The sequence below is a fragment of the Centruroides sculpturatus genome, unplaced genomic scaffold, assembly GCF_000671375.1.
Source record: "Centruroides sculpturatus isolate CEXI.00-Female unplaced genomic scaffold, Cexi_2.0 scaffold369, whole genome shotgun sequence".
In the NCBI taxonomy this organism is placed as follows: Eukaryota; Metazoa; Arthropoda; class Arachnida; order Scorpiones; family Buthidae; genus Centruroides; species Centruroides sculpturatus.
This window is the reverse complement of record NW_019384649.1, coordinates 606822-630254: the sequence shown is the minus strand read 5'-3', so window position 1 is coordinate 630254 and position 23433 is coordinate 606822. Positions and strand designations below refer to the sequence as shown.

At 32.3% G+C, this 23433-nt stretch overlaps 1 protein-coding gene across 1 annotated transcript; it reads left to right on the top strand.

The window, feature by feature from the left end:
- The first annotated feature begins 4495 nt into the window (after positions 1–4495).
- Positions 4496–18201, top strand: LOC111626256 (piggyBac transposable element-derived protein 4-like). The gene is made up of 2 exons (XM_023369571.1): positions 4496–4631; positions 13822–18201. Exon 2 carries the CDS (start codon positions 13865–13867, stop codon positions 15524–15526), a length of 1662 nt encoding a protein of 553 aa, XP_023225339.1. The 5' UTR covers positions 4496–4631; positions 13822–13864; the 3' UTR covers positions 15527–18201.
- Positions 18202–23433: the final 5232 nt, after the last annotated feature.

Below are 23433 nucleotides of genomic sequence, written 5' to 3'. Positions count from 1 at the left end.
ATCGTTAAAAATTATTTTTTTATTTTGTACGAACAAAATAAATATATTGAAAAATATAAAAACAATAAAAAATTATACTTCAGAAGTTAATTTAGTATCAAAAACGTAAAATATTTGAGTAGCCCAAGACATAACCAAAGATTGAAGCGTCACAGCACTAGCGAAAATTTAAATTTGCCGACTGGAATTCTTTCGGATTGACTTTCGGATAATCAATGCTCTACTGTATTTTTAATAGATTATCTGATGTACTTAATAAATAAACAAGTTCAATATAATTACCTCTGTTATTAGACTCAATAGATTCCCTAAGCCCTCTATATGCCAATTCTTCCTTTGAGAAAAAACATATAACAACTATTAATTTAGATATAATATATCTATTAGCTGTAATTATCTTGTTATAATTTTCAATATTTATTTTATATTGTTTACTAATGTTAAGTTCTATTCTGCTTTGATTTCCAAATTGCTTCAATTTTACGAAAGAATCAATCTGACATTTACAATTTTCATGTCTTTTGCCAGCTTTACTCAAATTATTTAAATCATCAAAGCCATACTTATTCCACACACTAATTTTATTTGAAAATAATAGGCAAAGCCAACAAAACAATTTTTGCATTTCTATGCATCTACAAAGCCATTTATGTTTTATCGTGAAAATGTCAAATTTTTTGTTGATGTATTTACATTTAATTAAGGCATTGGTCTTTCTCTTTTTAATGATGATTTCTTTTTCATTATATGGTCTTGAGCCAAAACTTTTTTAAAATAAATTTTCAATATCGCAATTACATTCTAAATCACTAGCCATAATATAAGGGCTAAAATTAAAAATAAAATTATTAAAACTTACTTGGTGAAATAAAATGTCTGATGGATATACAATTATATATACCTAGTATAAAATATTCAATTGTACTATGATGTACAATGAATATACTTTTAAAGAAAATTATAATTAAATATAGTTTTGTGAAGAAATGTAAATAAATATAACATAAAATGTTGTTTACTTTTTAAATATTAAAACAATTCACTTAGTTAAAATTCTCCCTACGAGTGGCATGGACGGAATCAGAGATGATCTTGGTAGGTGTGCAGTTCGTGCATGCACACCAGATCCCAAGGGTGCTGATACCGGTTAATGTCAAATGCCTCTTTTGCCACATCACTAGCATATCTCAAAAGATGCAACAGGGTTGTTGTAAATTTTAAATGTTTCTCACCATAGCTGTAAAAATCTAAATATGTTAAATTTAAAAGTAATTTGTTTACTAACTAATTTGTTTTAGGACCAGATGTCCACAAAAATTTCCAAAATTTACAAGTTTTTGGTCACACTCATTGAAATGGATAAACTTTTCTCTCTTTATTACATCTAATATTATGAAGAAATCAGTCCCCACTGTACTCTGCTAGAGATTGGTTCAGTTAAGCTTTTGTTTAAGTAAAATTCCAGCCCTTTCATCAGGGTTTTATTTAGGTCTCTAATTCTGTAATCTCTTAATTATTTAACTACTTCTTAAGAAGAATTAAGTTGAAACCGGTTACTTTGTACTTGAATATATTTATGACAACTCATTCATTTTCATTTCATTTTGTTTTTATTGGTACAAAAAATAATTGTACATTCCCTGGTCCCACTACACACATTACCAGGGATAGAGTATATATACAGTATTAAATGAATATTAAGAAGTAATACAGAAATAAATGCAGATGATGATAATAAGTAAGATAAAATAAATTAACAAATAAACAATAATAAATAAAATAAGATAAATAAACAAATAACTATAACTAACAAAAGTTTACGTAATAAAAGCTTGCAACAAAAGCGAACACGTGCTATCAAACAATCACATTAAAAATCACACAAAGTGACAAAAACCGAAACAATTACACATAGAATAAAAATACATGTAATAAAAACAAAATTAAAATTACATTAAATCAAATACAAAGCAACTGGCACGTAAACACATTACATGTAAGGATGCAACAATAACCAATCTGCATAATATTAGAACTGGATGAGAAGAAAAATATATACAGTGGAACCTCTGTATACGTCTGCTTTAGAATACATTCAATTTGGAATACGTCCTGTTTGGACGAAACAAATTTTGCTCGGTATACGACTTAATTCAATTATAGTAGAGCGTCGATTTTCCGAATCAATTGGGGACTGGGGTTGTTCGTATAACTGATATTTCGGATAATAGATTTATATACGAAAAAATAGTTTAACGTATCCGATGTTAAAATTTTTTTCCGTTGCGTGTCGCTTCGCGTTGAATTTTCGTCGATGTCAAGCCTAACGAAGACTATTGTATCGTTAAAAATTACTTTTTTTTTAACTAATTAAAATGAACTTTATGATTACCCAAAATCACCACCAGGAGGCCTGAACCAGTTATATATTGTGCTAAAGAACATGGTAGTTATGGTCAGAAATGGTAACCATTGTTTTAATGTTAAAAAACGCCGAATCCTCAAATAAAAGGTCGGCGTTTCNGTTGTGACCATGTCACAATAAATAATTGCTCGTTAATTTTTTAATTGCAACTTTAAGAATTTCGAAAATAAATTGCTTATAAATAAATAATATCGTTTTTCTTTTCTGTGCGGGTGATTTAAATATTTCGTCCACAAGAACTTACGATATTTCACACGAACAAAACTTACAGGTCTTTGGTGTTTTTGCTTAACACGACAAACATGCAAACTTTAATTAATTAAAATCATGAAACATCATCAGTGTGAGAATGGAGGGGTTAATTAATTAAAGTATCAGAATGATTACATATAAACATGAAAACAATGACGACAGTTTAATATCAGTTAAAATTGTTATTAATTTATATATAAGTAGCAGATCGAACAAAAAATAAAAACAGCTAAAATTAAGATTATGAGATTATTTCATACTTTTAACACTTCTTTTATATTATAGTATTTGATTTATATTTACAAGGGTTATATTCCGTAAGAGTTTATCACACCAAATGCCCAATGTAACACATTTTTAAAACTTTTAAAATTGTGTATAGAAGAATAACGAATTTTTAAAATGTGTTAGATTGGCCACTCGGTGTAATAAATCCTCACGTAAGATAACCTTTGTTGTTATATAAATCAAATACTATAATATAAGGAGTATTAAAACGAAAACGATATAAAGAGTTTGGTTATTTCAGTCTATCGCTATTACGTTTATCGCGATACTCGGATGTTACGAAATGGAAAAAATTCAATGGCCAAGTAAACAGGAATTAAAAACATATCTTAAATTTTTCACATATTATAATATTATCTAATGTTAACTCTAAGAAACTGTACCATTCACAGCTAAATATCTAACGGTAATTGGTGTTGGCAACGGTGTCTATCGAAAATCATGGATTGGATTGGTATAATAGAATTAGGCAACGAAACTCATAGATGATCTGCCAAGGAGAAGGTAGTCGCTCAAAAGTAAAACATTTAAATGAACAGAAATAACGTAATAAAAGTAAAATGAGTTTGAGGTTTATTCTCACATCTGTAGAACAATCTCTAGAACAACTGCATCCGTCAGTTGCAATATCATAACAAAAGCCATCAATTTTTCCAATTGCACAATTATTATCATCTTTTTATTTGACCGAAATAGTCTGAATGGCAAAATGTTAAAAATAAAGTATGGAATAATTGTGACAAAACATCTGACTTTTAGATTGAAGTTTTTGAGAACACCGATTCAACCGGAACCAAAGATTTAGAAATATTGTTCACTTAGCATTGAATTGTTTGTGCTTTCCAACTTCTAATGGAACTATTGAGAGGGCTTTTTCAATACATTCGATTATAAAATCAAAATTAAGAAGCAGATTATGTTTAAATATGGCATAGGCTATTATAGCAACCAGGTATTACTTTTTAAGAAATGAAATAACTTGTGGCCCACCAGTGGCCGAGCGGTCTTCGTACCCCAAACTGGGAGTTCGGTCGGATGGGCTAAACACGTGAAGTTTTCCGGGTTTTCTCCACGTCTATAACGCCTAAATAGGGACCAGTTTCTTTTAGAAAGACCTCCCGGAAGGCATCCCTCAGGCAGATCGCCCAAGTGTTGCGTTTTGCGTTGACATAACTTAATTAACAAACAAATAACTTGTGCAAATTTTCAACCATTAACAATAATGATAGAAAAGTGTAATAAAAAAATGCATGACTACATTAATTCTCAATTTACAAACGCATCAGAAAAATTAAATGATGTCATTAATGTTTTTCAAAATATTTAATTTTCATAATGAATGTTTTTTTAAATACTTTAAAATTTTTGTAATTCATAAAAGAATAATAAAACATTTTTTAAATTATAATTTCACAAAAATTAGGGTTCTTTTTTAAGGGTGAAGAAATGTTTTTAAGGGTTAATTTTTGGCGAGTTTTTCCTCTAGGAGGCGTAAGCACCTGGGAGTTGGCAACACTGTGTAAACCCGAATCAGAAAGAAAGGAGGCTTCGTCTTTACTTTGTTTCTATTTTCAATGTCAATTTTTCTCGTGCTATGAAGAATTAAAGTAATTAAGTCTACGACCTATCGTTAGCCGGAGGCCTTTTGTTTGAGTCTACGTTTTCTGTAAGTATTACGCTCTTTCTAAATGAATACTTTTGTAATCGTTTGAAGTTTACTATCTGGGACCATCATTGTCGCCCTTTCGGTTGAGTGTATTCTCGCTCCCAACGATATCCGTCGGAAGCGATACGCGATCACGTGATAAACTAACCTAACTTATTCTAATACTGTATACTATCAAGTGCAACTACAGATTTAAGATTATAAATAACAAGTAAAAGGCAAAACCGTATTTGGGCCAAGACTATGTCTTGGAGACTCGCTACTAAGTGGAATCACTTTGACACTCAAGGCGGGTCTCGTTCTCATTCTCCAATCATCTTTGTTATCGCTGCTTTTAGGCGCCATCGTTCAAACTTCGCCGACCACGATGCATTTTCGATGAAATTAACCTATCCAATTTCGAAATTTCTCTCCGTTGCGTGTCGGCCCGGGTTGAATTTTTGTTGATGCGTAACGAAAATTTCCCGTTGGTATTAGTATCCCGTTTTTAATTAAGAGGAAAAACGGGCACTTGTGCTGATTAGGCGGTATGGCTATTTGAGAGGTTTTCTTCCATAAAGTTAATCAAATCTAGACTAATTTCACTCGAATATTTCCAAAATACATATAATTTGTTGGAAATGATAGATATAAAATATGCTATGAACAAAAAATTGTCGGAATACTTATCGAGTGTACCCGTTCGAAGACGCCATTGCTTAAGCTTGTTTTCGTCGCGGAGCGTCATATCGGATGCGTACGAAGCGTGTCGCGTGACATTTGTCGGTGCTATTTGTTCATGTGACTACTCATCTCCGACGTGTTCCCGATAACTTATTTTTGCGAAGAATTCGCTGAACTTTAGAGACATCACGTGATAGATCATAATATACTATAGATTTTTATTGTAATTAGAAACGACTTATTATTATATTTGACTATATGAAGCAACAAAGGAAAAACCACTCGCTAACGACATAATTCTATCATGATATATATTATGATGATGATAAATATTAATCAGATGCAACATAAGATGTCTAATGTCTTGATGTAAATAAATATTATACAATTTTGTTTACGACATTAGGCCATTTAAAAGTACAACAGAATTATTAGTTATTTATCGCATTATCATATGTTATTATATGTTGATTTTAATCCATATTTAGAATAGAATGAAGTTTTAATATTTCTGTTAATGATGTCTCTAAAGTTCAGCAAATTCTTCGCAAAAAGAATAAGTTATTGGAAACACGTCGGAGATGAGTAGTCACGTGACCGAATAGCACATAACAGTTCTAAAATAACAATATCTTCAAAACTCATTATACAGAATCATTTTGCTTGTAAATAAAATTCCTCAGTTTTGTTTATAATGCTTGTAGGTGGTAACATCCTTTTGCTTCAAAATATCATTGATCTTTTTTGCATAATTTTTTAGCAAAATATTTGAAGAACACAGTACAATTTTTTTAATTATCAAGTCTGTACTATGTCCATTTACACATCTATGGCCAGCAAATAAATCAGATGACAGATTATTTAACACGTTAACTGCCGCCTGTAATATGATATTTTGCGTATTTACCAGCCACAATGAGAAAATTTGATATTTAATATTTCATTATAATGTAAATAGAAGGGCCATTATATAACAATCAGTAGAGTGAAGATAAAAAAATATATATGAACGATGACTGACAGTCATATGGCTTTGAACCGGAGACTATAAGACCACCAGCTATTTAAGGTTCATTTACACACAACAGTGATGTGCAGGCACAGTGCAGTGAATTTTTGCATGTGGGAAATCGTTGATCTAGTTTTAAACCACTCTGTCCAGACTTGTCTGTCAGTGCTGTGCAGTGGCAGTGGCGTGACTGTACCGTGAAAGTACATTTCATGGGAACAATATTTATGCTGATGGTAAATTTTGTTTTCCAATGGATGACGAACATTTAATTAATTGAAATGATGCATCAACACCCTGTTCTATTTGATTTATCTCATTTGAAATACATGGACATTGGGTTCAAAATGAATATTTTCTCTGTTTTATTTAATAAAATATGAAATGCATGTTGGGATATTTGATATTAAAAAAATATAGATTTTTCATCTCAGTTTTGTATAAAGAGTATGAAACTCTCATTCTGTTGATATTTTTTCTCTGTGCTTGATGTACCACTTGTGGTGCTTTCTTGATTGCATTTCTTTTTCGTCTTCATCCAAACATATAGCTATCATAGCCAATTCATCTTTAGAAAAGTCCATGACCACTTACTGACAGCACGGTATTTACACACTGTTGTGTGTAAATACTCGTCACTGTCACTAAACGGTCACTGTTGTGTGTAAATGGACACTAATATTACAAACCCGCTGTAATTACATGTGTGCCATCTAATTAAAAGTTTTTACATCTATGTGTTAAAAGTATTTTACAATTTGTTTGGACTGCACATGTTTACTTTGTCTTGTAATCTCAGACTTGTGTAGGAGAAAGTACATGTGTTGCGTAGGCTAATAAACAATCCGTGCTCGACGAATTTTAAATATTTGCTGTAAGTACAGTTGACAGTTATTTACAGTTAAGATGGCAAGCAGTGACATGCCGTGACATTTGATGATAGGGAAGCTGTGTTTCTGTAAGAAGCCAGCTTACAGGGGTAATCAGTTAATTGTGTGTCTGGATCCATTCGTATTCGTTTGTTTAATAGGCCAGTAAAAACTGTACACTCATTTAAATGTACAGTAGAGCATCGATTATTCGAATCAATTGGGGACTGTGGTTATTCAGATAACTGATATTTCGGATAACCGATTATGTACGAAAAAATAGTTTAACGTATCCGATGTTGAAATTTTTCTCCGTTGTGTGGCGCTTTACGTTAAATTTTCGTCAATGTTAAGCCTAACGAAGACTATTGTATAATTAAAAATTATTTTTTTATTTTGTACAAACAAAATAAATATATTGAAAAATATAAAAACAATAAAAAATTATACTTCAGAAGTTAATTTAGTATCAAAAACGTAAAATATTTGAGTAGCCCAAGACATAACCAAAGATTGAAGCGTCACAGCACTAGCGAAAATTTAAATTTGCCGACTGGAATTCTTTCGGATTGACTTTCGGATAATCAATGCTCTACTGTATTTTTAATAGATTATCTGATGTACTTAATAAATAAACAAGTTCAATATAATTACCTCTGTTATTAGACTCAATAGATTCCCTAAGCCCTCTATATGCCAATTCTTCCTTTGAGAAAAAACATATAACAACTATTAATTTAGATATAATATATCTATTAGCTGTAATTATCTTGTTATAATTTTCAATATTTATTTTATATTGTTTACTAATGTTAAGTTCTATTCTGCTTTGATTTCCAAATTGCTTCAATTTTACGAAAGAATCAATCTGACATTTACAATTTTCATGTCTTTTGCCAGCTTTACTCAAATTATTTAAATCATCAAAGCCATACTTATTCCACACACTAATTTTATTTGAAAATAATAGGCAAAGCCAACAAAACAATTTTTGCATTTCTATGCATCTACAAAGCCATTTATGTTTTATCGTGAAAATGTCAAATTTTTTGTTGATGTATTTACATTTAATTAAGGCATTGGTCTTTCTCTTTTTAATGATGATTTCTTTTTCATTATATGGTCTTGAGCCAAAACTTTTTTAAAATAAATTTTCAATATCGCAATTACATTCTAAATCACTAGCCATAATATAAGGGCTAAAATTAAAAATAAAATTATTAAAACTTACTTGGTGAAATAAAATGTCTGATGGATATACAATTATATATACCTAGTATAAAATATTCAATTGTACTATGATGTACAATGAATATACTTTTAAAGAAAATTATAATTAAATATAGTTTTGTGAAGAAATGTAAATAAATATAACATAAAATGTTGTTTACTTTTTAAATATTAAAACAATTCACTTAGTTAAAATTCTCCCTACGAGTGGCATGGACGGAATCAGAGATGATCTTGGTAGGTGTGCAGTTCGTGCATGCACACCAGATCCCAAGGGTGCTGATACCGGTTAATGTCAAATGCCTCTTTTGCCACATCACTAGCATATCTCAAAAGATGCAACAGGGTTGTTGTAAATTTTAAATGTTTCTCACCATAGCTGTAAAAATCTAAATATGTTAAATTTAAAAGTAATTTGTTTACTAACTAATTTGTTTTAGGACCAGATGTCCACAAAAATTTCCAAAATTTACAAGTTTTTGGTCACACTCATTGAAATGGATAAACTTTTCTCTCTTTATTACATCTAATATTATGAAGAAATCAGTCCCCACTGTACTCTGCTAGAGATTGGTTCAGTTAAGCTTTTGTTTAAGTAAAATTCCAGCCCTTTCATCAGGGTTTTATTTAGGTCTCTAATTCTGTAATCTCTTAATTATTTAACTACTTCTTAAGAAGAATTAAGTTGAAACCGGTTACTTTGTACTTGAATATATTTATGACAACTCATTCATTTTCATTTCATTTTGTTTTTATTGGTACAAAAAATAATTGTACATTCCCTGGTCCCACTACACACATTACCAGGGATAGAGTATATATACAATATTAAATGAATATTAAGAAGTAATACAGAAATAAATGCAGATGATGATAATAAGTAAGATAAAATAAATTAACAAATAAACAATAATAAATAAAATAAGATAAATAAACAAATAACTATAACTAACAAAAGTTTACGTAATAAAAGCTTGCAACAAAAGCGAACACGTGCTATCAAACAATCACATTAAAAATCACACAAAGTGACAAAAACCGAAACAATTACACATAGAATAAAAATACATGTAATAAAAACAAAATTAAAATTACATTAAATCAAATACAAAGCAACTGGCACGTAAACACATTACATGTAAGGATGCAACAATAACCAATCTGCATAATATTAGAACTGGATGAGAAGAAAAATATATACAGTGGAACCTCTGTATACGTCTGCTTTAGAATACATTCAATTTGGAATACGTCCTGTTTGGACGAAACAAATTTTGCTCGGTATACGACTTAATTCAATTACAGTAGAGCGTCGATTTTCCGAATCAATTGGGGACTGGGGTTGTTCGTATAACTGATATTTCGGATAATAGATTTATATACGAAAAAATAGTTTAACGTATCCGATGTTAAAATTTTTTTCCGTTGCGTGTCGCTTCGCGTTGAATTTTCGTCGATGTCAAGCCTAACGAAGACTATTGTATCGTTAAAAATTACTTTTTTTTTAACTAATTAAAATGAACTTTATGATTACCCAAAATCACCACCAGGAGGCCTGAACCAGTTATATATTGTGCTAAAGAACATGGTAGTTATGGTCAGAAATGGTAACCATTGTTTTAATGTTAAAAAACGCCGAATCCTCAAATAAAAGGTCGGCGTTTCGATCGTTTTTAACTTTGTGTGTGTTTCGTTATAATTTATCACGTGTTCTGTGGAAGTTCATCCAAGCCAATATACTGTTACTTCTGTGGTGTGTTAAAAGGATGAAAGATAGACTCGAAAAATTAAAAAATTTTTTGTAAATAGTCAAAATTCAATTTTTACTTTTTTTTTGTACAAACAAAATAAATATATTGAAAAATATAAAAAGAATAAAAAATGATACTTCAGATGTTAATTTAGTATCAAAAACGTAAAATATTTGAGTAACCCAAGACATAGCCAAAGATTGAAGCGCCACAGCGCTGGCGAAAATTTAAATTTGCCGACTGGAATTCTTTCGGATGATTGACTTTCGGAACATCGACGCTCTACTGTATACGCACCATCTATGAACAAGTAGTACTATCGGTGTACTAGACCAGACTAGACGTTCACGGTGCCACGATTTATAACTTTGTTAAATTTCTTTTCATTTCAATTTGTAAGTAAAATGTTATTATTTTTATTAATCATGAATTGCAAAAAGGCAACAGAAAAGAACGACTAAAATCACAATGGAACTGAAAAAAAGAAATTGTTGAGAAATATGAAGGTGGCACGCGTGTTCGACATTTAACTGTTGCATACCTTATTCCGAGAACGACCATACCGACAATCGTGAAAATAAAGACATTATTAAATTTGCTAACGTTGCGAAAGGGGTTAAATCAATTTCTAAACATAGATCGAAGACATTAGATTGTGTCGAGAAATTGCTTTTACTTTGGATAACTCAAAAACAGTGTGCTGGTGACAGCATATCAAAAGCAATTATTTGCGAGAAAGCTAAAAAGATACACGCTGATCTTGTGAAAAATCAAACAGGAACTAGCCAGGAAAGCGAGGTGTTTAAAGCCAGCCACTTTTTTTTAATTGAGAACGGATTAATCATTTTTACATTACTTCTTATGGGAAAGGTTGGTTTGGTATACGTCCTATTCGGTATAAGTCCAAACATCAGGAACTGATTAAGGTCATATACCGAGGTTCCACTGTATTATATTATACAAGAGAAATGCGCATATAGATGCTACAAATTTCATTAAATAACCAGGGGCCAAGACGATTAATTGTAGATAGAGTTGTGAGTTACAGTATTGATATGCCTAGCAAGTCTCTTAAAAGCGTAATATATTTCCTTTGTACGCCAAATATCAGAAGGGTTGCAAGGCCACATAATTCCCAGTTCTTGTAATAGTAATTGAATCTCAAGGCGTGAGCTGTCAAAAAGATAATGTATTGCACCATCTTCCACACCACAGGCTTGACAAAGTCTAGAATTCCTATTAGTAAATCGAGCAAGATAACTTGCATATTTACTGTGATTGGTAAAAATTTGTGAAGTGTAGTAATCAGGAGTGTGCCAATTAATCTTGAGAAATTGCAAAAGATTGGAATGAAACTGAAGGTAATATGTTGACTGGAATGAAACTGAAGGTATATGTTCTGGTTCCACATATTCTGCCAGAGTTGTATTGTGTCTAACCATAGAAGATGACGTAACGAACGTTTGCTAATTTTGTTATAAGATATTGAGAGTGAGTCATTCACAGCATCTTCTTTAGCCAGGGAGTCAGCTCTCTCATTCCCCAGCACTCCCTGATGAGCCCTAATCCATGTGATAGTGAACACACAGTGGGAAGCCAAAATAGCCCTGTTAATATGTTGAGCTAGTGGATGCAGATTGTTATTCTGAAGGCGATTATAAACAGACATAGTCTGTATGGATATGAACATGAAGAGTATTATAATTATGATTAATATAGCCGATAGCCATCCCAATAGCAAATAACTCAGCTTGAAAAACAGTACATCTACAGTCAAGCCGATACATTTGATGTACTACTTCAGAATTATTAAGATATATAACAAAACTACACCCAACCTTATCATAAATGCGTGAGCCATCAGTATATACGTCAACATCAGCACTGTATAAATTAGTAAAACTACAACCAGAAGTTCTGTCTGGTGAAAAAGTTTCCCTATACAGTATTGGCTACTCAATATCATTATAACTGAGTGTACAATTCGAGATCTGAATTGTCTGTCCCCATTTAAGATGTTGGAACCACAGTTTTTGCAATATAGCAAGATCTATAGGTGGCTTTTTAGCTAATACTTGTAAACAGCAATTACTCACAGTCCTGTATGCCTTGGTGATAAGAAGTGCGCATCTCTGAGAAGATAAAAGCTTTCTTTTAGCATGCACCTTATGGGTGGCCCACCCCCAAGAGCCACATGCATAAGTAATAATTGGAATATAGATTCTATCATAAATGGTAGACATGGCAGCAGAGGAGATGCCCCATTCTTTCTTTGCTACTTGGGAAAATGAGTGAAAAATAAACCCGGTCCGGTTTGTAATATATTCGATATGACTGTCCCATGACACTCAAAAATCTAAAACAACCCCCAGATATTTTAGTGAACGTTCCACTTTGATGGTATTACCCTGCATTTTGATATGTGGGGGCAAAGATACTAATTGGGGTGTCTAGGTTTATTAAAGACTATAGCTTTAGTCTTTGAAGGATTGAAAAAGAATTTGTTTAATACCCCAGTTAAAGACATGTTGGAGCATAGTATTAGCATTACATTCAATATCATCCCTTGACTTGCCACCTAACAACAGGAATACATCATCAGCATAGGCACAAATTTTTGTGTGTCCAAAGTCTTCGAGAAGAAATGCATCAAAGGTAATATTCCATAAAAGGAGTCCAATCACGGACCCCTGTGGACACCCAAACTAATTTATGACAACGTAAATTTAAGGAAAATAAATTCTAGAGCTTTTTTGTACTTTATTTGTCTTATTCATTAAATTTGGTTGTAAATGATGCTGCCAAAGTAACAGTTAATTTTTTAACATTGTACACTGTTTTTTCTACATCCCTCTATAGATGGGACATACAAAATCATATAATATCACTGGTTTAGCATTGAAATCTGTAAGTAATATAAGATGGGAGAGCAGAATACAAGCAGAATAAATATATCAAATATTTTAATGGGTTTTTTAAAAACTCCTGTCAACTATACAGAACTATCATAAAAACATACCAGTAAATTCCAATTGGTTGGGTTAAGTTATAAATCTACTCGCGATTCAAATAATGGGGCGAGAGTGGCCAAATTTCTAGCAGGCAGGCGGCTAACAGCCCAGAACTGGTCCAGGATAGAATCTTTGGAAGCATTTTGGTGTGTAGCTTCCACCTGCTAAACCAGGTGAGGTTGGTGCTCTGAAGTGCATGCACAAATGTGTATAATCTGGCTGCTTGGAAGCTGACCCGATTTCGACAATACAGCGCCTCCATTTTGTCACTGATATTCAAATATACAATAGCAATCTTATCATTTTTTTTCATGTGTAGTATAGAAATTTGTAATAAGATACATAATGCAGTTATAATAAAATATTAATTTTTAATTAATTCAAAGTACATTAAAATATGAAAATAGCAAAGTTGAGGCAGAAGTTTTAAATGCGAAAACGTGTGTGTCAGACGTTCAGCACTGTTTTCCTGTAAGCCTAGAAGTTTGACAATGGTGTTTGGAATGGGGAGCATTATTCTACTGACTATCCAAACATCATTGTCAAACTTCTAGGCTTACAGGAAAGTGGCGCTGAATATCCGACGTACAGGTTTTTGCGTTTACAACTTTGGCCTCAACCTTGCTAATAATCGTGCAATATGTATTTATATTTTAGAAAATACAAGGGAAGCGGCGCTTCCAAGGACGGCTTGCCACTGATGGCAAACACAAGGGGTGTGTCGACCTCACGTATCAAGCAGGAAGAAAGCAGCGAATCTGATGAGAATGATATATCATATTTTGAAGATCTGAGCTACTATGATTCAATATATTCATCTAGTGAAGATGAAGAATCATATAAGGTGAGTGATGTTTGGAAAATTATTCTACCTAACACAGACATAAAGCACCAGATTTTTCCTTACACATTCAATGCAGGACTGAGTAACATAAATTTGTCCTCCAATGAGAGGTCGATAAAGTTTTATGAACTTTTTATGAATGAGAAAATAATTGAATATATTACACAACAAACAAACGTTTATGCTGCACAATCATTGGCAGGAAAAACTATAAGTAAAAGTTGCAGGCTAAGATTATGGAAAGATACAAATACAGGGGAAATGAAGAAATTTCTTGGTCTTTTATTATGGATGGGGTTAGTGAAATACCCAAAATTAAGTGATTACTGGAGTACACATCCCATATATAAAAATGATATTGCACCACAAACCATGTCACGTAACAGATTTGAATTATTGCTATCGATGTGGCATTTCTCAAACAACGAAGAAGGTAATGGAGACCAACTACATAAAATAAATTCTCTGAAAGACATGCTTGAAGAGCTTTATCAATACTATAATATACCTGGTGAATATTTATGCATAGATGAAACAATCGTCCCATTTAGAGGACAATTAAGTTTTCGTCAGTATATGCGTAGAAAACGTCACAAATATGGTGTTAAACTGTACAAAATTGCTGATACTACTGGATACACTTATAGCATACAAATTTATAAAGGTAAAAGTGAAGGATCACAGGGAAATGTTTCCTTATCAACTGATATTGTTCTAAAGCTAGGAGAAAAATATTTAGGTGAAGGACGTACATTCACAACAGATAATTACTATACGTCGATTGAGCTGGCAGAACATTTATTAGAAAGAAGTACCCATCTTATAGGAACACTGAGAACAAATAGGAAACGCATCCCCAAGGAAGTAGTAAACAAAAAATTATCTCAAAACGAAATTATTGGTATGCATAATGAAAAGGGAATAGTTGTAGCTAAGTGGAAAGATAAACGGGATGTGCTTATGCTGTCTACAAAACATGCAACAGAAATTACTTCTATAGGTAAAAAAAACTACAAACAAGAAGAAATTTTCAAACCTAAAATAGTTCAAGACTACAATATTGGGAAAACGGGTATTGATTTATCTGATCAATATTCTAGTTACTCCAGTGCAGTACGAAAGTCGGTAAAATGGTATCGCAAAGTTGCAATGGAGCTTATATTTGGGACTACCGTTGTCAATGCACATATTATTTACAATAAGATAGCTGATAAAAAAGTATCTATTACCACCTTCAGAGAGTTTTTAGTGGAAAGCTTACTCAATTGTGATAAAAGTCATCAAAAACCTGCAGCTCGAAACCCGAAAAAACACACATTGGAAACAGTTAGAGATGTCGACAAGAGAAACAGAAAACTAAGGAAGCGTTGTGCATCCTGCTATGCTAAAAACAGAGAGAAATTTGGAAGTCGTAAAGCTGATAAAGCAAGCGTAACGCCACGAGTTGCTTCATATTGTGCGCAGTGTCCAGGAAAACCTGCAATGTGTGCAAGTTGTTTTGTAAATATGCATGAATGAATATTATATATGTATGTAAAACTTTTATACTCATTATAAATTTTTTTCTCTAAATATACATTATTTTGCAATATATGACTTTTGTTCTGTAATATTATTTACTTTATATGTAATAAAAGATAATAATTAAACTAGTTTTTGATGATTTTTAACTATTCACTATTTAAAAAACACTATCAGATATAAAATAGTTTTTTATTAAAAAACACGATGACCATGGCTGTCGAACCAGTTCATGAGGCCACACAACAGCCAGCAGTTTAAACCAACTTTATAGATGTCCACAAGAGGCCACCACTAGGATGTAAAACAACATCTTATAAAGCCAGGATAATTTAATTTTGAGTGAAACTACATTGGTTATAGCATTGTCAGGTGGTCGGATGGCTCTGTACAGCCCTAACTAGTATGACCACTGGTGCATCGGATGGTGGTTAACATGTTAATTTCTTCGATTTTTCTTCAGTGCAATTGTCAACCTTCAACCTCTTACAACATTTGTCCTTGATTTTCACTTCTGGGGCAGCAGGAACAGTGCAGGTTTCTTCCATATTGGCAAAAGCCCTGCACCTGGATAGATTCTGCTTATGTGTTGTGTAAATATTTCAAATCTTCTGGCCACAGTTGTTTCTATTTCATTAACTTTTTATATGTAAAAGCATATAAATAAGAATTGCACAATTGCTCTGTGTAATGAAGTGGCATGTTTTTTCTGTTTTTCAAACATTGCCACAATCTTTCAATAGTTTGGGTGTGAACCCCTGTAACAGGATTTACAAAATTTTCAGCATGTTTCACTGTTTCGTGTTATATTTCAATTCCTTCCAAATCATCAATGTGATTATACCCCTTCCACTCATCTGGATATATAATACTTTCTGAATGTACAAACCTACTCACAACCCAATTGAGGCTCTCTGATCGATCATTAACATAACACGCAAAACATTTCTTGTTCTCTCTACAAATACCACCTACAACCCATTTTGTACCTTTCAATTGCTGACCTTTCTCATATTTCCTTTTGCAAACCACAGTCTCATCTACCTCTGCGGTCTTTCCTGGTCCTCCAATTTTCATATTACTTAAATTACTCAACGAAACCATCATTACATGTCTAATATAATTTGCCCAATCAAGAGCAGGTCTTTTACTTACACCTATGGACAACCAAATGGATTTCAATGAACAGTCAATACAGATTAAATTCCATATAAAGGAAAGAATACTTGACCAGGATAAATTGCCACATTTTCCTTTAAATGTCTCTTCATAAGCTGACATTTTAAGGTTACATTTCCAACATCAAAAACTAACACAATTTGCATCACTTCTGAAACAAATTTTACACTTGCCAATACATTTAACACACAGTTTTGGTTGTTTGAAGGCCTAGTTTAATTGTAAATTTTACGTCTGATGGAATTCTTACATCGAGACATAATTCAGAAAAATCAGATAACAAATAATGAATGAAATCCACAGTGGTCCAATTCTTAAATTCCATTATCAAAAAAACAAATTAATAACTAAACTCACTCAAATAATCTCAACAGTAATTTTAACGACTCGCACACCTACCACCCGCACAAAACAAATTTGCATAATTTCTCACAAGTATACATTTATGTCATAGGATAACCTATTTGCAAATGAACACACAATGTCACCAGCACCACCTACCGATGATTTCTATTCGCGCCTGTGCTCGAGATTTTAGAAGGGCATTCATGATGGTCCCAGATTGTAAACTTCAACCACGTCATGGCGTTAAAATGATGGTTGAGTGCAAGGTCTATATACATAAGGTCAGGACATGCCAAATAGTTTATTATGACAATAGTGGAAACTTCTGCCTGCCATCTGGTGGTTTGAGGAGATAACTACACTTCACTCCATTTGTACCATGTGTATAAGGAGGCGTTTTGGGGTATTAATATAAAGTTTTGTACATTTTTATCTCTCAATAATTAGAATGGCTGGAAGAGGGGTTATTTGCGCTTTGTATAGCTGCTTTAATTATAAGATACAAAGTGATTGTGAGTCGTTTTATAGATTCCCTAAAAACAAACAAGTGTAAGTAAATTAATAAGCAATTAGATTGTTTTCATTTATATCATCATTCCTCCTTTTTTAAAATGTTATCATTCAACATATGTGTTTATATTGATTTTCTGATGCACTCAGTGGGCTATTAAGATCAGAAGGTCTGATTTAGACAAGATTTTGAAAACGAAAGTGCCAGAATATTTAAGTAGAAATTATGTCATGTGTTCCAACCATTTTACGGAAAAAGATTATCTTCAGAAATATCAGCATTTTCAAAACAATTTTAAATTAATATATTTTTGTTAGAGCCCATATGGAATTAAAACTAAGTTAATTAGTTATTTCTTAAAGAATGCAAATATTAAAGGTGTTTGTGAGAATACGGATGCTAGTTTTTATTTTCACACTAACTGCGTAATAAGCGAGGGTGACTTTCATCGTCCGAAGGTCACCGACGAGGGACCACGATGTCACGTGACCCCCATATGTCCAAGCGACCGAACGATAAATGACCAAATAAGGAAGTAAGTTTTTCTACGGTGCGGGAGATGATAATAAATCAGGGAGAAATGTCAAAAGACATCAACAAATTCCCAGATTTTTCCCACGCAGACCGGGTATATAAAGGGGTCGGATTTTCTACTCTAGGTGCTTAGCCGAGGAGCTAACGCCGAAGAAACCCCTCTGGACAGCTAAGGAAGACCGAGAGCGATCGTCGAGGGAAGAGAACGCAGTGGACTACTCTTCCAGCACTCTCAGGATCTACGAAGCTCATAATCGTCACTCCATGGAAAGGTAAAAGACTTTGAATATTTTTCTATTCTCTCCATATACGACGGAATTATTCCTTGAAGAGGTTAATCGAAGAAACCTCTGAGCGAACTTTGCCAGGAAGAACTCTCTACAGACTAGGAGCGACGGAGCATACATCGTAACCAGACATAGCCGCACAGCCTGAGAGGGACATCGCTTTACATAGCCTTCAAAGGACACCTCGGATTAGAAGATGACGATCACAGAGTGTTTTATCAACGCCCTATACAGGTATACCTCGCCTTACGTCGGTAATTGGTTCTAGGAAAACGACTTAAGTCGAAAAACGACGTAAGTCGAATTTACTTGTCTCCGAATCTACTTGTCACTAGGCTAAACCATAAATTACTATTCCCAGTTCTGTATTTTATTTATTAATGCATTTTTAATAATATATGGTTAATAAGAATCTATCCTAAGCTTACAAACAAATAAATTTCAGTTTTTAATAGAGTACAGAAGAAAGTAATCTAAATTTACGAATGCATGTACTCTTCTGTAAATACAGTACATACTTGTAAATGTATATATTTTAATATGATTTTATGTGCTTTAAACGCTTTTCTAGTGATATTAAGACTTCAATATTTGTGGCGGACGGATGTAAAGTCGAATAAAATGACTTAAACTTGATTTTTATTTTTCCGTATACTTTTTTGACAAACGACGTATAATCGGGAACGACGTAAGTCGAGGTATACCTGTAATATGAGAGCGTTTCCTACAAGGTAAACCCTTGCCATAATTATCTCTCTCCAACGTGAGGCCTCTCTCGAACTTTAGCATTAGGTTAGGTTAGGATAGATTTTAGAATACCTATTTATATCTTGATACGCGAGTGTTATATTTATTATCTGTATGTATAATTTCTCATCTGTTTATTAAATGTGTTGTCTATTTTAAACCTGTGTAGTCTTTTGGACACCTGATCACTTCCGACTCCTCCCCACTCATATCTTTAGCCCTCCTATAGCCATTCTCTGACAGCCAAGCCGGTAAGTGGGGAGAAGCTCTCGCTCTACCCCCTTGGTTCGCACATATTAAATTATTGGCAGATAAATATTTCAAATTATTAAAGCATATGTGACAAAAAATAATGATTCATCTGAAAGTTTTCTGAGAATAAAAAAATGCTAAATTAAAGGTTTCACATATGTAATAACTGTATTATCCATGACCTGTATGATCAAAATGTGCACATAATATATTTTGGTATTCAGTGTGTTTTAATTTAACGTAAAAATGTTTTATTTTAATTTAAAAAATTGTTCCAATTTAAATATTACGTACCTCCGAAACCTTTAACTGATGCGAATAAATTTAACATTACTAACGTTTTCAGATTCCTCCTGGGTCCTTCTTCAGGTAAAAATCGTCAAATGTTAATGCAACAGGAAGATTAAGGAAGTCGTAAACTTAAGCAAGGAGGACGAAAGGGTAGACATTATGAATATAATGTATTTTTTTGCTTAACATCAAAGATCTTACAACAGTAATTATATAAAAAATATTTTCAATTGCATCCGCTATGACGTGGGAACTTTTACGTTTGGGAATATGGAACACATGATGCCGTTCTATCGTTTGATGTTTTGAAAAATTCTTTCGAAACGAATGGGTAGTTTGACGATTTTTACCTGAAGAAGGACCCAGGAGGGGTCTGAAAACGTTAGTAATGTTAAATTTATTCGCATTGGTTAAAGGTTTCAGAGGTACGTAATATTTAGTAAACTCCGGTGTGTAGTTGTACGTTATTATTAATAGTGTTTCTATGTGTTTTCTTCTTTGCCTTGCATACTTGTATTTACCATATTCAATATTTCAAATAGGTCTACTAAGTATGCTAATTTGCTGCACCAATCACGACTAGCAAGCAGGCAACAAAATTCTTCTTTATCTTCCGTATTAAAAAATAAATTTCTAAGAAAATGCTTAATTAAAAGGCCCTAAACTTTGCGACACCCCAATCGTGGCATTGCGGCACCCCAGTTGAAAAACACTGGTTTAAATCACTATCCAGCCATGTTTCCTACTAAATAAAATTATAATTCATGTTTTAAGATCATAAAATAAAGACAAAAAGATAATGAAATATTTATTTTGTTGCATTTTTGCAAGTTTAGACTTTACATAGTCTGCTGTGTTAGTGCTCTCCTCAAATTGCTAGATGTCATTAGTTTGTGCTGTCGCCACTATGGTATATGCTAATTCATGAGAGTTTTCACTATTGTCATATATGCTATTTGGACACGCTTACTGGTGCTGCCATTTTGGGCCTTTTTGAGTAGCATGTTTTAAAGAAACTTGTACGAGCAGTCAATTTTATACAACATTAATTAAACTAAAATTGCATAAATCCAGTAATTTTCCAGTCAAAAATATAGTAATTATTTTGGATGATCATGCAATTCCAATTTTATGTAACTTTTTCATCAAATAGTTTAAAAGAAACGACATCTTTCATATTATTTGCTGTTGTGATTAAAACTAATTAAATAGGTGCTAAAACTGATGCAATTACATATATAGGCACTTTCTAAAGTGGTGCAATAACATCAAAGAAAATTTAAAGAATATACAATGAAGTTATCCAAAATTTTATTTTAAAGCATTTACCAATACAATATTAATACGTTAAAAATAAATAAATAAATACTGGACTAACATTTAATTAATGAACATTTTTGGCTTTACAAAGGCTTAAATGTCATATTTTCCTAATTTCATAAAATTTATCAAAAAGCACATAATATTAAACACAATTTAATGATATTTTTAACATAGCTTATCTGATACATAACTTCTTTCTCTGTACAGGTATACCTCGCCTTACATCGGTAATTGGTTCCAGGAAAGTGACTTGAGTCAAAAAACGACGTAAGTCGAATTTACTTGTCTCCGAATCTACTTGTCACTAGGCTAAACCATAAATTACCATTTCCGGTTCTGTATTTTATTTATTAATGCATTTTTAATAATATATAATTAATAAGGATCTACTTTAAGCTTACAAATNAGAAATGTAAATAAATATAACATAAAATGTTGTTTACTTTTTAAATATTAAAACAATTCACTTAGTTAAAATTCTCCCTACGAGTGGCATGGACGGAATCAGAGATGATCTTGGTAGGTGTGCAGTTCGTGCATGCACACCAGATCCCAAGGGTGCTGATACCGGTTAATGTCAAATGCCTCTTTTGCCACATCACTAGCATATCTCAAAAGATGCAACAGGGTTGTTGTAAATTTTAAATGTTTCTCACCATAGCTGTAAAAATCTAAATATGTTAAATTTAAAAGTAATTTGTTTACTAACTAATTTGTTTTAGGACCAGATGTCCACAAAAATTTCCAAAATTTACAAGTTTTTGGTCACACTCATTGAAATGGATAAACTTTTCTCTCTTTATTACATCTAATATTATGAAGAAATCAGTCCCCACTGTACTCTGCTAGAGATTGGTTCAGTTAAGCTTTTGTTTAAGTAAAATTCCAGCCCTTTCATCAGGGTTTTATTTAGGTCTCTAATTCTGTAATCTCTTAATTATTTAACTACTTCTTAAGAAGAATTAAGTTGAAACCGGTTACTTTGTACTTGAATATATTTATGACAACTCATTCATTTTCATTTCATTTTGTTTTTATTGGTACAAAAAATAATTGTACATTCCCTGGTCCCACTACACACATTACCAGGGATAGAGTATATATACAATATTAAATGAATATTAAGAAGTAATACAGAAATAAATGCAGATGATGATAATAAGTAAGATAAAATAAATTAACAAATAAACAATAATAAATAAAATAAGATAAATAAACAAATAACTATAACTAACAAAAGTTTACGTAATAAAAGCTTGCAACAAAAGCGAACACGTGCTATCAAACAATCACATTAAAAATCACACAAAGTGACAAAAACCGAAACAATTACACATAGAATAAAAATACATGTAATAAAAACAAAATTAAAATTACATTAAATCAAATACAAAGCAACTGGCACGTAAACACATTACATGTAAGGATGCAACAATAACCAATCTGCATAATATTAGAACTGGATGAGAAGAAAAATATATACAGTGGAACCTCTGTATACGTCTGCTTTAGAATACATTCAATTTGGAATACGTCCTGTTTGGACGAAACAAATTTTGCTCGGTATACGACTTAATTCAATTACAGTAGAGCGTCGATTTTCCGAATCAATTGGGGACTGGGGTTGTTCGTATAACTGATATTTCGGATAATAGATTTATATACGAAAAAATAGTTTAACGTATCCGATGTTAAAATTTTTTTCCGTTGCGTGTCGCTTCGCGTTGAATTTTCGTCGATGTCAAGCCTAACGAAGACTATTGTATCGTTAAAAATTACTTTTTTTTTAACTAATTAAAATGAACTTTATGATTACCCAAAATCACCACCAGGAGGCCTGAACCAGTTATATATTGTGCTAAAGAACATGGTAGTTATGGTCAGAAATGGTAACCATTGTTTTAATGTTAAAAAACGCCGAATCCTCAAATAAAAGGTCGGCGTTTCGATCGTTTTTAACTTTGTGTGTGTTTCGTTATAATTTATCACGTGTTCTGTGGAAGTTCATCCAAGCCAATATACTGTTACTTCTGTGGTGTGTTAAAAGGATGAAAGATAGACTCGAAAAATTAAAAAATTTTTTGTAAATAGTCAAAATTCAATTTTTAATTGAAAATATCCTGGGTTGCTCATGTTATCATGTATGCTGTTATGCAAATGAACTTTATGATTACCCAAAATCACCACCAGGAGGCCTGAACCAGTTATATATTGTGCTAAAGAACATGGTAGTTATGGTCAGAAATGGTAACCATTGTTTTAATGTTAAAAAACGCCGAATCCTCAAATAAAAGGTCGGCGTTTCGATCGTTTTTAACTTTGTGTGTGTTTCGTTATAATTTATCACGTGTTCTGTGGAAGTTCATCCAAGCCAATATACTGTTACTTCTGTGGTGTGTTAAAAGGATGAAAGATAGACTCGAAAAATTAAAAAA